We start from the raw sequence: 16,050 nt of genomic DNA, 5'->3' as shown, positions 1-16,050 counted from the left end.
GGTATACTTCTCAGGATCCAGCGTGAACGAGAATACATTGTGCATCAGGCTACACATTTTTTTTTTTTGTTGGTGTAAGTATTTCTTATTACCGAGCTGTAATAGCTAAGGAAATAAGAAAAAGTAGTAAAGGAAACAAAAATAGTCGTACGTGTAAAAGATAGCGGTGCACAGAGGCTAAGGTTATGAGGTATTAGGTCAATGTGGATGAGAAACTAGCAACAACAACAACAACGAGCGGATAGGTAAAAATGGTGTTCTATACAATTTCAAAGGTTAATTTAACTGATGATCTGAATTTGACGTTGTTGGAAAAAATTGAACCATGAAATTACAAGAGACATGTGATACATTTTGTCGTATTAGTTTACAGTAAAACTGTTAACAAAAGAGTTCTCAAAGGTATTATGACACATTTCGAATGAATTAGCACAACAACAAAAAAAACACAATATAATTCCATAAATGTAGTTTGGAGAAGGTGCGTACGCAAATCATATGCCTACCTTGTGAAGGTAGAGAGACTGTTTCTGATAGATTCTGGGCTCAAGAAAAGATGAAAAAGAAAGTCATAACAACAAGCGATAACAACAACAAAATAAGATGATAAAAAAAAAATAGAATCAAAAGAAACGATAAAGATCTAAGTACAAGAAAATACAAGAATTAATAAAACTAAAACTATATTTTGAATGAAAGTAAAATCAAAATCATAGAGATGCTGGAAAAAATATTATGTTTCTCCTTATCTATCTAAATCATAGTGGGAATAGTTTCTTGATTTTTATGTTGAAAATGGGTAGTAAGTATATGATTGCAAGCTGACCCGAAATGAAATAAAAGATAGAATGTTCATGATTTCATGTCAATTATTTTGCTTAAGCGATCTTCTAAATGTTATGTTTTCTTTTTCTTTTTCTTTTTTGGGGTAAAAAACAATAGAAGTATATCATCTTGTTTTCTTCTTCTGAATTTGCTGTTGCCATATCTTTTATTTGGACTTTGCCAGTGTGAACATTGCTAGAAAATTGTAAAAAGAAAATCATAAAAGAACCACTTGCATTTTATTTACTTTGTATGTCCATATTTACGTGCACCCATAAAAGAAAAGGCACAAAAGATCTTAAAGAACTTCCATATATTTTCCTTCTCTAAATAAATAAAACAAACAAAATACGTGTAAAAGGTCGAAAAAATAAAAGAAAATACGTGTTAAAGAGAGAGGCTTCCATTTGATTGGTTGGTCGGTTTTTTTGACGTAGCCATAGACCTGCTCTCAATCGTCCAAAAATGCATGAGGACCAACACACGCTTATAGCCAATAGCATTACTTATATTCATTTCATTTTTTCTTTCCCTATTCATTTCATTCATCCCTATAAACAACGCTCTTTTCATTTTTCACGATTTTTTTAATATAAATTTGAGCAGTGTGAATTTTTTTTAACCCATGTAATTTGGTCAGTCGGTCTAGCGGAAATAGCCTATGTATCTGAACAAAATAAGATAAAATCCGTGTACACATTATTCTTCCCAAATCACACTTATAAAATTACGTTGAGTTTGTTATTGTTGTTGTAGTAATTTGGTCAGTTGCAACAAACCACGTAACTTTGTGTCAAGCTAATAACCCATTTTGTGTCATGATTGTTTAAATATGAAGTATTTAACCCATAAATACTATTTAGGAGATTTACGTGTTACTTCTCGCGAAAATATATCATCTGTTTCAACCACAGTTTAAATTATCGATCGGTAGGAATTATCACAAAGCGAATTTTTTTTTGGTTTTTACAATCTAGATGCCCCTCACGGATGCAAAATATTTTCTCCATAAACCCTAGCCGTTGTCATTTAGAAGGGAAAAGTATTGGCGTTTCCAACATCTAAAATGGGGTATATATATATATATATATATATATATATATATATATATATATATGACAAAGATTAGGATTTAGGAGAAGGACTAGCTAGTAAGCTAATGAGCCAATTAACACCTCTTATGGGTGGATCCCATCCAATAATTATTTTTTCAACAAAATTGTAACGATCCGACCGGTCGTTTCGAGAGTTGTAGCCTCGTTTTTCCATTTTCTGCTCCTTTTGTGCTCTACAACTGTATGACTTACCGGGTTGGTTGGTTCAGGTCCGGGGAGATTTCAGAGTGAATTGAGACACTTAGTCTCATAATTGAAAGCTTAAGTTGGAAAAGTTGACCGGATGTAAACTTATGTGTAAATGACCTCGGATTTGAATTTTGATGGTTCTGTTAGCTCCGTCGGGTGATTTGGGACTTAGAAGCGTGTTCAAATTATGATTGGAGGTCTGTAGTAGAATTAGGCTTGAAATGGTGAGAGTTGAAATTTTGAGAAGTTTGACCGTGAGTGAACTTTATGATATCGGGGTCAGATTAAAATTTTCGAAAGTTGGAGTAGGTTCGTGGTGTTATTTGTGACTTGTGTGCAAAATTTGAGGTGAATCGGACGTGATTTGATAGGTTTTGACGTCGTTTGTAGAATTTGGAAATTTCAAAGTTCATTAGACTTGAATCCGTGTGCAATTCATGTTTTTGATGTTGTTTCAGGCGGTTTGAGGATTCTATTAAGTTCGTATCGTCATTTAGGACTTTTTGGTATGTTTGGTTGAGGTTCCGGGGACCTCGGATAGATCTCAGGTGGCCAACGGGTCAAAGTTGGATGTTGAAGGATTAATGAAGTTTGATTCCTGGTGGTGTAATCGCACTTGCGGATGGGGAAACGCAGGTGCAAGCCCGCAAAAGCGGGAAAGAAGCTGCAGAAGCGGGCAAGGAAGAGAGGAACAGGAGGGTCGCAGGTGCGAATATTTTCCCGCACCTGCGAAAGCCGCAGATGTTGTCCAAGGAACACAGAAGCGGAGGCAGCTAGGGCAAAGTGACTTTCGCAGAATCGGAATTTTCACCGCATAAGCGAATTTTGGCTGCAGGTGCAGAAGGCCTGGGCAGATCCTATACAAGCGAAGGTTCCGAGATTTTTCCCCATTTCTATCATTTTGAGCTCGAAATTTGGAGGTTTCTGAGAAGATTTTCAAGAGGATTCTTAAGGTAAGCTCCTTGTGTTCATTTTTCTTCAATAATTACGTTTCCCCGCTGATTTTCCACCTAGTTGGTGTATCTTTGAGGTGAAATTTAGGGATTTGAGGCTAGGAATTTGGGGAGTTAATTTTGGGGATTTGAATGGCCATTTTGTTTCGGATTGTGATAAATTTGGTATAGTTAGACTCATGAGTGAATGGACTTTCGAGTTTTGTGACTTTTGTTGGATTTCGAGACGTGGGCTTGTAACGACTCGACTGGTCATTTTGAGCAATTGCGCCCGATTCGGTTCATATTAGGTGTATCGACTTGCGTGCATGGTGGATTCAGTTTTTGGATGAATCAGAATTGAATTGGAAGAAGGAGCCTAGTTTTGGAAGTTTAAATAGTGAAAATTTGTCCGGAATTGGACTTTTGAGTAAACGAATCTGGAATGGATCGTGGGTGATCTCAACAGCTTCGTATGGTGATTTTGGACTTAGGCACGCGTCCGGATTCGAATTTGGAGGTCCGTAGGGTAAAATGAGGCATTTCGGCGAAAGTTAGAAAAGTTGAAGTTTGCAAAATGGAGAAGTTTGACCCATAGTTGACTTTTGTGATATCAGGGTCGGAATGCAATTCCGAGAGTTGGAGCAGCTCAGTCATGTTATTTTGGACTTATCTACAAAATTTGGCGTTATTCCGGTTTGATTTGATTGGTTACGGCACAAGTTTTCGAATTTGGAAGATTTGGAAGTTCATAGTTTGATTCATGGTATGATTCGTCATTTCGCCATTGTTTGATGTAATTTAAGACCTCGAGCGAGTCTGTGTTATGTTATGAGACTAGTTTGTGAGTTTAGACGGGGTCCCGAGGGCCTCGGGTGTGTTCTGGGTGGGCTATGGGTATTTTCCCCCATTTTTAGAACTGCTGTTTTGCTGCTTCTGGTATCTATCTTCGCGATCGCGAACAGCCTCTCGCGTTCGCAATGCCTTGTTGCTGACCATCTCGAAATCCTTCTTCGTGTTCGCGTCTCTCCCTTCGCATTTGTGAAGCCCTGCATTTCCTTCTTCGCGTTCGCGACATTCCCTACGCGTTCGCGTAGGTCCCTGCTCTTGTTCTCCGCGTTCGTGAGCTCATCATCGCGTTCGCGATGAGCAACCTGGAAGCCTTAACTTTTCTTCTTCGCGAATGCGGTCTTCTCTTCGTGTTCGCGATGCATAAAAATCTGGGCAAACAGAATATATCCCAAAATCGAGGGTTTCACCATTTTCATCATATTTTGACTTCTAGAGCTCGGTTCTTGGCGATTTTTGGTGGGTTTTTCACATAATTAAATTGGGTAAGTGTTCTACAACTATAATTAAATATACTCCATGAATTTGTCTTTATTTTTATCATTTAAATTATGTTTGGGGTTGGGAAAGGAGTTGGTTTTTGAAGAAAAATTTTAAAATGAAAAATCGTGATTTGAGGGACCAAATGGTATCGAAATTTGATAAAATTTGTATGGTTGAACTCGTATCAGAATGGTTATTCAGTTTTTGTAAAATTTGTTGGGTTCTGAAGTGCGGCTTGGGGATCGACTTTTGGATCGATTTTTAGAATTTGATCAAGATTAAAACTTTATGATCCGGAATGGTCTCTTATGTGTTTTATTTGTACTTTGAAGTTAATTTGGTTATATTTGAGACATATGGAGGTCTTTTCACCCGAGAAGTGCATCTTAGAGTATCGGTTTGTCATCTTTAAGGTAAGTATCTTGCCTAACCTTGTATGGGAGACTTCCCCTTAGGAATTGAGTCTTCTATGGTAATTGTAGTCCATGCATGCGAGGTGACGAGTGTGTGCTCGGACTTATTTGTGGGAAATTTGCCTCTAGGGTTCTTAGGTCCTTATGTGGATAGTATCCTGTTATGATTGGGTTTCCTAGTTGCTTAAATTGCCTCTATATGCTCCATATGACGTTGTTAGCTTTCCTCTAGTTCTTATGTGTTACATTGACCCTAAATTGCATTAATTGAAGTGTTTTCCTTCCTTATTGTTTTGATACTTCTTGGTTGTGAGTTCCTCTATGACTTCGTGTAAATAGGTTACATGTCCAATTGTTGTGGTTGCCGGTGTAGTTATCACGTGCTTATTATGTCTTGTTGTGTAGTTGAGGTTTCATTGTGAAGTTAATTGTTGGTACAAGTTTGGTAATAGCTGATTCCCTTGCCGTGACATATTTAATTATTACTGTTGGTTCCCTTGTCGGGGCGTGTTTTATTCTTGTTGTTGACTCCCTTGCCGGGATATTGTTGTTTCCTAATTATTCCCTTGTCGGGATTCTTTCATGATTAGTGTGGATTTGTATATTGGGATTGGATTGCACGCCTCAATAATATTATATGGATCGGGTTGCACGCCGCAACATCATTATATGATTTGGATTGGGTTGCACGCTGCACCAATATTATATGGATCGGGTTGCACGCCACAACATCATTATATGATTTGGATCGGGTTGCACGCCGCAACAAGATTATATGTTTTGGATCAGGTTGCACGCCGCAATAGTAATATATGATTGGGATCGGGTTGCACTCCGCAACAAGAAAGAATAATAGTGAATATTTATTCTTGTGGTGAGAACGGGAGTAAAAGCACGAAGTGTAATGCCATGCACTTTCTGCTGCTGTGTATTTGTTGTTATCAATTCAAATGTTTAAACTGCTTAATTCCTTTATTGATGTGATCCTTTGTGTTAGAACCCACAATGTTTTCAATACCTCACTGTATTTATATATATTTATTTATACGTTTCAATACTTCAAGCTTAAATAATTGTTACATCCTTAATTCAATTAGTTTCTCAATTGTATCCCCTTAAACCATCTGAGGTTGTATTTTTCTTAAAAAGGAATTTCTACTAAGTTTTAAGTTCTCAAATCCCCTGTTAAAGGTAATAATTCTTTCGATGTTGTATTTTAAATTAAAAAGGGGTACTTTCTTTACTCAAAGGATTTCCAAAGAAACAACTTTATCTTTTCTCGCTGGCTTTTCCTAATTAGCTTAGAGATTGTAATTTTACTTATATTAGGTAAATGAGACTTCTTGGACATATTGGATTTATTGTACGAACGTTATGTATTGTATGGTATGAGGATTTTGTTGTTAAAAGTGAAAAGAGAAATGAAATATGGGGGCTCAAGGTGCTGTGTGTGCTGAAGGTTCGGAAGTTGAGATTATGATATGAGGAATCAAATGTTGAGACGGTCGGGATTGTGTACTAGGCATGATGTGATTGATTTAGTTGACATTGCTTTCTTTATTTGGATACATTCTTACTTGTCTCTATTCTTGTTATGTCAGTGTTGATTTACCTGGTTATCTGATTCACTTGGTTATCTTACTTGTCTCCGGTCCTGTTATGTCAGTGTTGATTTACTTGGTTATCGTTCGTTACTACCCGTATTCTCCCTTTATTGTTCCTACTGTTTGTATTTTGATTTCTTTCTGCTGTTGATATTACCTCGTTATCTTTATCTCGATATTATATTATCATATCATGTTCATTTCATTTGACCAATAAGTGTCTTGACTGTTCCTCATCATTACCCCACCGAGGTTAGTCTTGATACTTACTAGGCACCGCCGTGGTGTGCTCATACTACACTTCTGTACATTTTTTTGTGTACAGATCCAGGTGTTGATCGATAGTAGTTGTGCGGGTCATCGCAGTGGAGGCTCACGGTAACCTGCTGCTGCGTTTGTAGGTCTTGGAGTCACCTTCGTTTGTATTTACGTTTCATTGATTCCTTCTCGTTCTGGATCAGTGTTGTATTTACTTTGTATAATTACTCTTAGAAAGGCTTATGACTTGTACCACCGGTTTTGGAAATTTTGATTTATTCAGAGTTGGTTAATTTAAAGTTAGTAAGTATCAATGTTATTTCAGTTTATGTTAGGCTTGCCTAGTTTAGAGACTAGGTGTCATCACGACTCCTTCGGAGGGATATTTGGGTCGTGACAGGACTCGAGGGCCGTCTTTTGGCCAATTTCGGATTTTGTCTTATGATTTCGTATTTTTCTTGTGAAATTGATTCCTTTAGCTCGTATTGATTGTATTGTACTGCTTGTGGCTAGATTCGGGACATTTGGAGGTCGATTCGTGAGGCAAAGGCATATTGGAGTAAAGTTTTGCTCGGATTGAGGTAAGTAATAGTTCTAAATCTGGTTCTAAGAGTATGAAACCCCGGATTATGCGTTATATGATTTGTTTGAAGGTGACACACATGCTAGGTGACGTGTGTGTGGGTGTGCACTGTAGGAAGACTTGGTCCATTCTTTGGAACTGTAAAGTTGAATAAATTATTGTTAGCCATATGTTCTCCCTGTGTTATAGAAATTTGACTGCTAATCATGTTAGAAATCATGTTTAGGCTATGTGTTGATACTGTTGGGACCCGCAGAGGTCGTGTACTTTTTGAATTTTTTGCTAATTGTCGTCTTGTACTCAGTCACAATTTTACTTATGTATCATATCTCAGTTTTGTTTCTTGTTGATACATTATATTATCTCTGTTTGGGTTGATTTTTATGACTTCTGAAAGCCTGAGAGACTGGAGAGGTTTGTGACTGAGTTAGGGACTGAGTGCCGAGTTGTGAGCTATATGTGTGTGTGTGTGTGTGTGTGTGTGTGTGTGTGTATGGATCGAGTTGCACGCGACAATGAGCCTAAGGGTTGTATGTATATGGATTGGGTTGCACGCCGCAATGAGCTTTAAGGCTGTATATATATATGGATCGAGTTGCATGCTGTAATGATCCTCATGGCTATTTATATGTTATAGGATTGGGCTGCACGCCACAGTGATATAGCGCTTGGGCTGAAGGAGCCCCTCCGAAGTCTGTACACCCCCAGTGAGCGCATGTACCTATTGAGTGTGAGTGTTGAGGGCTGAGAGCCGAGTGATAAGCTATTGAGAAAGACTGAGTGACTATTGCCTTGAGAGGCTGTAATTGCTTTCATCGTTGTTGCACATAGATGCTACATGTACTGTTTTGAAACTTCTAGGAGATATTATATCCGATTTTTACTTTAACTTGGCATGAATAAACTGATTTGATTTAAATTGCCGGATCTGAAAGCAGGTCTACTTTCTTGTTGATACTACTGAAAATGAACTATAACTATGTAGCTCGTCACTATCTTTCAGTTCATTATTTATTATTCTTACTTAATGAGTTGGTTGTACTTACGCTACACCTTGCACTTCGTGTGCAAATCCAGGTATTTCTAGATACAGTGAGCGTTGATATCGTGCACGGACGATCTTCGAAGATTACGAGGTAGTTGTCCGGCGTTCGCAGTCCTTGTTTCTCCTTCCTTATAATTTTCTTTGTTTGTAATTTTGATCCAGACTTTTGTAGACCTTTCTTTTCTAGACTGGTAATGTATAGATGCTCATAAGCTCAGTAACACCCCGATAGAGCTATTTTCTGCATCTGTGTTTTGGAATTTTACCCCGTTTCTATGAAAACTTTGGTTATTTAAATTACTTGATTCATTTTCTGTTAAGTGTTGGAAGTATTTTGGAAATGTCGGTTTGCCTAGTACCACGATAGGCGTCATCACGACAGATTAGGATTTGAATCGTCACAAAAATAGTTTTTACACAAATGTTGGATAAACTTAAACTCTCAAAATATTGTAGAAAATGGAAAAAAACTTTAGAACAAACTTGTTGGTAATATAATCCTCCTATACAAAAGGATACCCTATTTGGATAAGAATGACAGGCGCCTTTAAACCATGAGTTCAGGGAAAATAAGTGCCTTTTACATGAGATTTATCATTTAATCATGGTATATGAATTAATATTTATTTTTATATCAATTTATTATTTCATTATGCCAAAATAAATATAATTTGATACGTGTATCGGATAAGTCAATGAATAAAAATTTACTCGCAAACGGTGTTCATACCAATCAGATCAATGCATAATTTGTCCTATATATAAGTTATTTATCATTTAATTATAATTAGGCGGTTAATTCTTATAGTAAACTGGTTAATTTGGTGTAAATACAGGTGAGTGTAATTATTTATCATACAGATGACATAAAATGTTGCCAAATACATTGCAACATTTTTAGCAGTCTTGTTACCAAAATAAATTAAAGGAACATCTTTTTTTTGTTTTTTGGAAACGTGCTAATAGTAATACAGTAAACAATTACTAGACAGACCAAATCTTCGTATTATTCATGGCTTTGAACCAATCATCGTAAAAGCCAGTCAGAAATGGCGTGACAATTCAAAATTAGGCTAAAGGAGTGATTCTACTTTATCTCAATGCCTTAGACCATTGAAAGACAAAGAACTTCCGAGAAATAGTACAAACAAAGAATATCAAATTATTGTGATGACCCAAAATACAGAAAGACCCCACTCCAATTGATGATGCCTATTACTAAAAGTCAGCCACTACAGAAAGAACCAATCCCCTCCATTCCCCCCCCACAAACCCCAAATCCCCACATCCCCAACATAAACCAACCCCTGGTTTTTGGTTGGCCAGGAAAGAGGGAGGGGTTGGGTTTTGTAGGTCCTAGGAAAGTCTAGGAATATTATTTAGTACTTCCTTCATTTCAATTTATTCGAACATGTTTGACCGGACACAGAGTTTATGAAAAAATAAAGATTTTTTAAATTTGTGGTCCTAAACAAGTAAAAAAGGTGCCAAAAATATTTGCGTGATTATAAAAACTTATCATTATGGGTAAAATTGAAATTTTAAACTAAATTATTTCCAAATTTAGAAAGGGGTCATTCTTTTTGAACAGACCAAAAAGAAAATAGGTTCACATAAACCGGAACAGAGGGAATACTTAATATTTTGGTTTAACAAGAAGAGTATATCGAAAACAATCTTTCTATTTTCATAAGGTAGGAGTAAGGTCTGCGTGCATACTATCTTCAAAAATATACCGGAATTGTTGTTGCTGTTCATTTTGGTTTAACCAGAATTTGCTCCCCCCCGCACGTCTCATTCAGATTTGTGCAGCAGGTCCATTAGTAATTACTCCTTCCATGTCAATTTATCTGATGTAGTTCGAGTTTCGAGAGTCATATTAGTAACTAATTTTAATCGTGAATTTAGATATTGAATTTTTAAAGTTTTAAAAACTAAATTTACATATTTAAAAACTACATAAAAAATATTACAAGTCACAGTAATTAATAGTTTAAGATATTTAAAAGGCATATGAAAAAAATATAGTTAAAGAAAAACTCATTTGACTCTTAAAATCAAAATACATCACATGATTTGGGACAAAAAGAATAGTAATTTTTCCATTCTAGGGATCAGGGGCGGATGTAATGTATTACCGACGGGTTCAATTGAATCCATAACTTTCGACGTGGATTAAAAATTTATATATAAAGATTCATTAAACTACAAAAATAATATATATAAACCTATAAATTAAAAATATAATAGGTTCAGTGTTAATTTTGAACCCTGCGATTAAAAGTGAAAAGATCTATCTATCCCAATATCCCATCATAATATTTTTATAAAATATTATAGACTTGAATTTAGCAATGTTAGCAATTTTGTGGAGGGTGTCCATGCCATGAACCTATCCCCAATGGGGTCAACAATTCTACATTGTCAACGGTTTTGTTTTATCAAATCAAAAACCAACACGTGGAATTCAAGAGCTGGATTTAGGAAACTAGGTACTGTTTCTTTTCTTGATTTTTCCCCCTCCTCTCTATATAAGTAGAGCTTTCACTTTTCTTAATTCCCACCCTCTCACTTTCTTTTCAAGTTCATAACATATATATATAGATCAACTCAGCTCTATATATATATTTCTCTTTTCAACTTTTGAGTAAAATATAATGTCTCCTGCATTGGCAAAATCTACTGAAAGATTGAATAATGAAGCTGAAGATTACAATAAAGGAGTGAAGTATTTGCATGAAAGTGGCATTAAAAGAGTTCCAAAGAAATACATCCTCCCTATTTCAGAACGTCCAAATTATTATGCTATAAATGGAAAACCACAATTAGCTAGCAAAGAACTCAATCTTAAGCTGCCAATCATAGATTTTGCTAAACTCCATGGCCCTAATCGAGCTCAAGTTCTTAATTCACTATCCTATGCTTGTGAAAACTATGGATTTTTCCAGGTAAACTAAGATTCCTATGAAAGTAACTTTGTGACACACTTTCATTTTTAGTGTGTCTCGAAAAAATGATATCTTTTTATATTTAGAAATAATTAAATTTTAGATTTTTATTTTACCCTTAATGACATGATATTATATATAGTTAGAGAAATGTCTGTCATATTTTAGATCATAATAATTTTTTTTAAAAAAATTCTCTATACCCCACGTCCAGTTAAACAACATAAATTGAGAAGGAGGAAATATATCGTTTTAGGAGGTCTTAATGACTATGTATAGAACATATACAATTTTTACAATACCATAGTTTGCAATTCCTAGCTTAGTTGTACCTGACCAATGGCGGAGCCACCTTATGGCAAGGTATCAACTAATATCCTTTCTTGCAAAAAAATGCACTGTGTAGATAGGTGAAACCAATTTTTATAGTCAATATATAATATATATTGACTCTCCTTGATTTTTTCGTATATTTACTTTTATATACTATGACACCCCCTTAATAAAAATTCTGGCTGTGTATCTGACGTCCCTTTTGGGGGAGGGAGATGGGGGAGGATAACACACAATTCTTGAATTGATGAAAGTTAATATTTAGATTTTTAAAATATAGAAATGCATTTTGAAGTTGTTATTTTTATGGTTTCATGCAGTTGGTAAACCATGGAATTCCAGATGAGGTTATAAGAAGCATGGTTGATGTTGGGGGAAGTTTTTTTAATCTGCCATTATCAGAAAGAGAGAAGTACATGACAACAGACATGACTACACCAGTTAGATATGGAACAAGTTTTAATCAAACTAAAGATGGTGTCTTTTGTTGGAGAGACTTTCTTAAGTTGGTTTGTGATCCTCTTCCTGATGTTCTTCCTCATTGGCCTTCTTCTCCCACCGATTTTAGGTAAGAAGCTACATTTCACATTAAAACATACTGATAGCATAAAAAGTTTTTTTACATCATAAGTATATACTATATATAACTTACGAAGTGGAGTATTGGAACAACGGTAAAATTGTCTTTGTGTGACCTATAGGTCACAGATTTGAGACGTGGAATCAACTATTAATACTTGTATTAAGATATGCTGCCTATATTATACCCCTTGTGGTGTGTCCCTTCTTCGAACCCTACGTGAAAGTGGGATGCTTTGTACATCTGGTTGCCATAGTATATATAACTAAACTTCTCTTTTTGATGATACTTCAACTTTCTCATTCATTTTTCAATTGAGTTCAAATTATATATATCGGTCCAAGAAATTTTCATAATATCAGGTCATCTTTACCTATAGTAGATGGTATATTGTCTTATTTTTAGATTATAAATTTTACATTTTAAGAAAGCGTACCTACAAATATTCGTTGGGTAGGGTAACCTAGTGGTGAAGCCACATGGTCACATGCCCTTCGTCGAAAAATTATACTATCAAAATATTACGTTTTAGAGGTATATAATATATATTGAACACCCTTTTGTGGAGAATTTTTTTCACTTCTTTTAAATTTGAATACCTTTGGAAAAATTCCTAACTTCGCTACTGGGGTAGCCGGCAAATTTCTGCTGAATATTACTTGAACTCTTATGCATTATAGTTAGTTTCTTCATGCATGGTTATAAGCAAAAGGCTACAAGCCCTAACCTTAACAACAAAACATGTACGAGATAATTTGTTGTAGTATACTATTATACTCCCTCTGTTTCAATTTATGTTAACCTATTTCCTTTTTAGTCCGTGCAAAAAAGAATGACCCCTTTTCTTATTTGGAAACAATTTACCTTTACACAATAATTTATAGCCACACAAAATATATGTGTCTCATTTTACACCACAAGATCAAAAGTCTTCTCACTTTTCTTAAACTCCATGCCCAGTCAAATGGGTTCACATAAATGGAAACGAGGTAGTATTATTTATTTGAATAGTAAGGGTCATAATCATCTTTATATTAAACAATTTTATAAATTCATTCAATTTTGTATTTAAACAGGGAACAAGCAGTTGGATATGCGAAAGAGACCAAATTCTTGTTTTTAAAGTTAGTGGAAGCCATACTAGAAAGCCTTGGCATAACAACAAAAGACAAGACACAAAATGATGATGTTGAAGAAATGTTAAAAGAATTTGAAGATGGAAGCCAGCTAATGGCAGTCAATTTCTACCCTCCTTGTCCTAATCCTGATTTGACATTAGGAATGCCACCCCATTCTGATTATGGATTCCTTACCCTTCTTCTTCAAGATGAAGTTGAAGGTTTGCAAGTCAAGTGCCATGGAAAATGGGTCACTGTTCAACCTATCCCTGGAGCTTTTGTGGTCAATGTTGGTGACCATCTCGAGGTACGAAATATTTCAGAGTTTAATTTCTATATATTGACATTCTAAAAAAAAAATTATAAGCTACTATTTCGCCTAATAAATAATTGTATGCACAAAGGGGGATTCGTGACATAAGTTTCATAGGTTTTCACCGGCAAAATTTAGACGTTCGAGATTATGGGTTCAAAATTTAATATTTTTTGAAAATTCATATGCTTTTTATGTATACTTTTGTGGTTCATAAAGAAAATATTGGGTTAAGTTGAATCGATTGTTTATATGCTCCATTTGTCACAGACTAATAACCGTCCATATAAATTGAAATTAGTAGCATGAAAGATAAGGGGAGTTACCGGCTTAAAAAGGTTATAATACACTGATAATATTAGAAAAATATTATGTTGTTAATGTGTGTATGCGTGTGCGTGCGCGCATATATATGTATATAAATATACAAAATACAGTCCAGTGAACAAATCGTCATACGTTCATGTAGGGTCCGAAGAAGGGTCGCATCCTAAGGGGTGTGATATTATAATTTTATCAGTGTATGATGTATATATATCTGAAGTATGTATGTTCAAATATTTTATACTGTCATAAACACTAAAGTATTAACTCAAAAACCAACTCTTTTACTTTATTGTCACGTTCAAAGTTCATAATTTGACATGATTTTTTGTGTGATTTTGTGACAGATATTTAGCAATGGGAAGTACAAGAGTGTGCTACATAGAGTTCTTGTGAACTCCTTGAAGTCAAGAATTTCAGTTGCTTCTTTACATAGTCTTCCATTTAATAGTGCAGTAAAGCCATGGCCTAAACTAATTAGTGAAACAAATCCAAGAAATTACAAAGATACAAATTTTGCTGCATTTCTCGAATACATAAAATCTTGTGATTCCACCAACAAAAGTTTCCTCGAGACCAGGAAGTTAACTTTGAACTAAAGAAGAGAAAGAAACTCCAGACAATTTTGGAGAAGTTTTGTGTATTTTGACTTTTTCATTAGTATTATTTTAATTTTTTTGATTGGTTGGATCAATTATTTAGAAATTATTGGTTTGGTATATAGTTTACATCACTTGACGACATATTTGTATTGAGCTTATAAATGTATATATAAATACAACAGCTCTAGCTTCTTCCAATCATTTACGAGGAATCTACCCCTCTTCTTTCCGCTTGTAATTTGTAATCATGTTTTGAATAATGAAAAAGATTGCTTATTATTTATTCAAATTCTTTATTTCAATTTGAAGTTTATTAATGAAAGGAAAAACGATGGGTATTTATTCGTAATCTTGACACTGAAACCACGGTTACATCAAAATAGCACCTGGAAAGGACAAAACATTATACTAAAAAAGGTTCGAGTGTTAGGAGAAGATGTTAGAGAAAAAAGATTGAACAATTGAATTCAAAGAGAATTTAGACCTAACTCAATTGCAAAATCTAATTCAAGGGATAAAGATTGTCCAAAATATACAATGAGATAACAACTCATTCGGCTAACTAATGTGCACCATGCACACTATGTGTTAACATATGAAGCATGAACAATAGAACATGGTATAGTTAAACTAAGAATAAGGATATGTTGGGATATGTTACTATGATAAGAAAACGATATTTGATGTGTTTAATTTGGTAAATGAAGGAATTTCAAATTTTCTCATGTTTGGTTGGCCAAATTATTTTGGAAAATATTTTCCTTATATTTATTTTACTTCTTGTAACGACCTGACTGGTCGTTTTAAGTATTTGCACTTTGCTCGGAAGTTTGACGGTATGAGTAGCTTCGTATGATATATTATGACTTATGTGAATCGTCGATTTTGGTTTTCAAGTTATTCAGAATCGATTTGGGAGAATGAATTTCATGATTTAAGCTTTAAGTTGGAAGAGTTGACCAAGTTTGATTTTTTTTAGTATTTGACCTCGGATTGGAGTTTCGATGGTTCCATTAGGTCCTGATAGTGATTTTGGACTCAGGCGTATGACCGAATTTGCATTTGGATGTTTCTAAAAGATTTCAGCACAAATTGGTGAAAATTAGAATTTGAAGGTTTGGAAAGTTTATAAGTTTGACTGAGAGTTGACTTTGGAGATATCCGATTCAGATTGTGGTTCTGTGAATTGAAATAGTTTCGTTATATCCTTTGGGACTTGTGTGCAAAATTTGAGTCCATTTCGGGTTAATTTGATATATATGTTTCGGCACGAGTTTTCGAAGTTGAAAAGTTCAAAGTTCATTAAGTTCGATTTGAGGTGCGATTCGTCGTTTCGATATTGTTATGCGTGATTTGAGGTCTCGAGTAGGTCCATGTTGTGTTTCGAGAATTGTTGGTATATTCGAACAGGGTCCCGAGGGGATCGAGTGAATTTCGGATGGATTTCATATCATTTTAGCATTGGTGTGTTCTCCTGATTTCTGGTATCACATTTCTTCATTACGATCGCGGAGGGCGATCGCATAAGGGAAAAAA

The 16,050-nt window shown here is 35.1% G+C and overlaps 1 protein-coding gene across 1 annotated transcript; it reads left to right on the top strand.

Moving 5' to 3' along the window:
- The first annotated feature begins 10,872 nt into the window (after positions 1 to 10,872).
- LOC107777270 (putative 2-oxoglutarate-dependent dioxygenase SLC1) lies at positions 10,873 to 14,803 on the top strand. Its single transcript, XM_016597267.2, has 4 exons — positions 10,873 to 11,244; positions 11,898 to 12,145; positions 13,234 to 13,582; positions 14,260 to 14,803. The coding sequence occupies exons 1-4, from the start codon at positions 10,954 to 10,956 to the stop codon at positions 14,509 to 14,511; spliced, it is 1,140 nt and encodes a 379-aa protein (XP_016452753.1). The 5' UTR covers positions 10,873 to 10,953; the 3' UTR covers positions 14,512 to 14,803.
- Positions 14,804 to 16,050: the final 1,247 nt, after the last annotated feature.

The sequence above is a fragment of the Nicotiana tabacum genome, chromosome 10, assembly GCF_000715075.1.
Source record: "Nicotiana tabacum cultivar K326 chromosome 10, ASM71507v2, whole genome shotgun sequence".
Classification (NCBI taxonomy): Eukaryota; Viridiplantae; Streptophyta; class Magnoliopsida; order Solanales; family Solanaceae; genus Nicotiana; species Nicotiana tabacum.
The sequence above is the reverse complement of the archived record's forward strand: the minus strand, read 5'-3'. Positions and strand labels throughout refer to the sequence as shown.

Coding starts and splice junctions, on each gene's coding strand:
- LOC107777270 (XM_016597267.2), top strand. CDS start 10,954: ATGTCTCCTGCATTGGCAAAATCTACTGAAAGATTGAATAATGAAGCT. Junction 12,146..13,233: donor TCTTCTCCCACCGATTTTAG/GTAAGAAGCTAC, acceptor GTATTTAAACAG/GGAACAAGCAGTTGGATATG. Junction 13,583..14,259: donor ATGTTGGTGACCATCTCGAG/GTACGAAATATT, acceptor ATTTTGTGACAG/ATATTTAGCAATGGGAAGTA.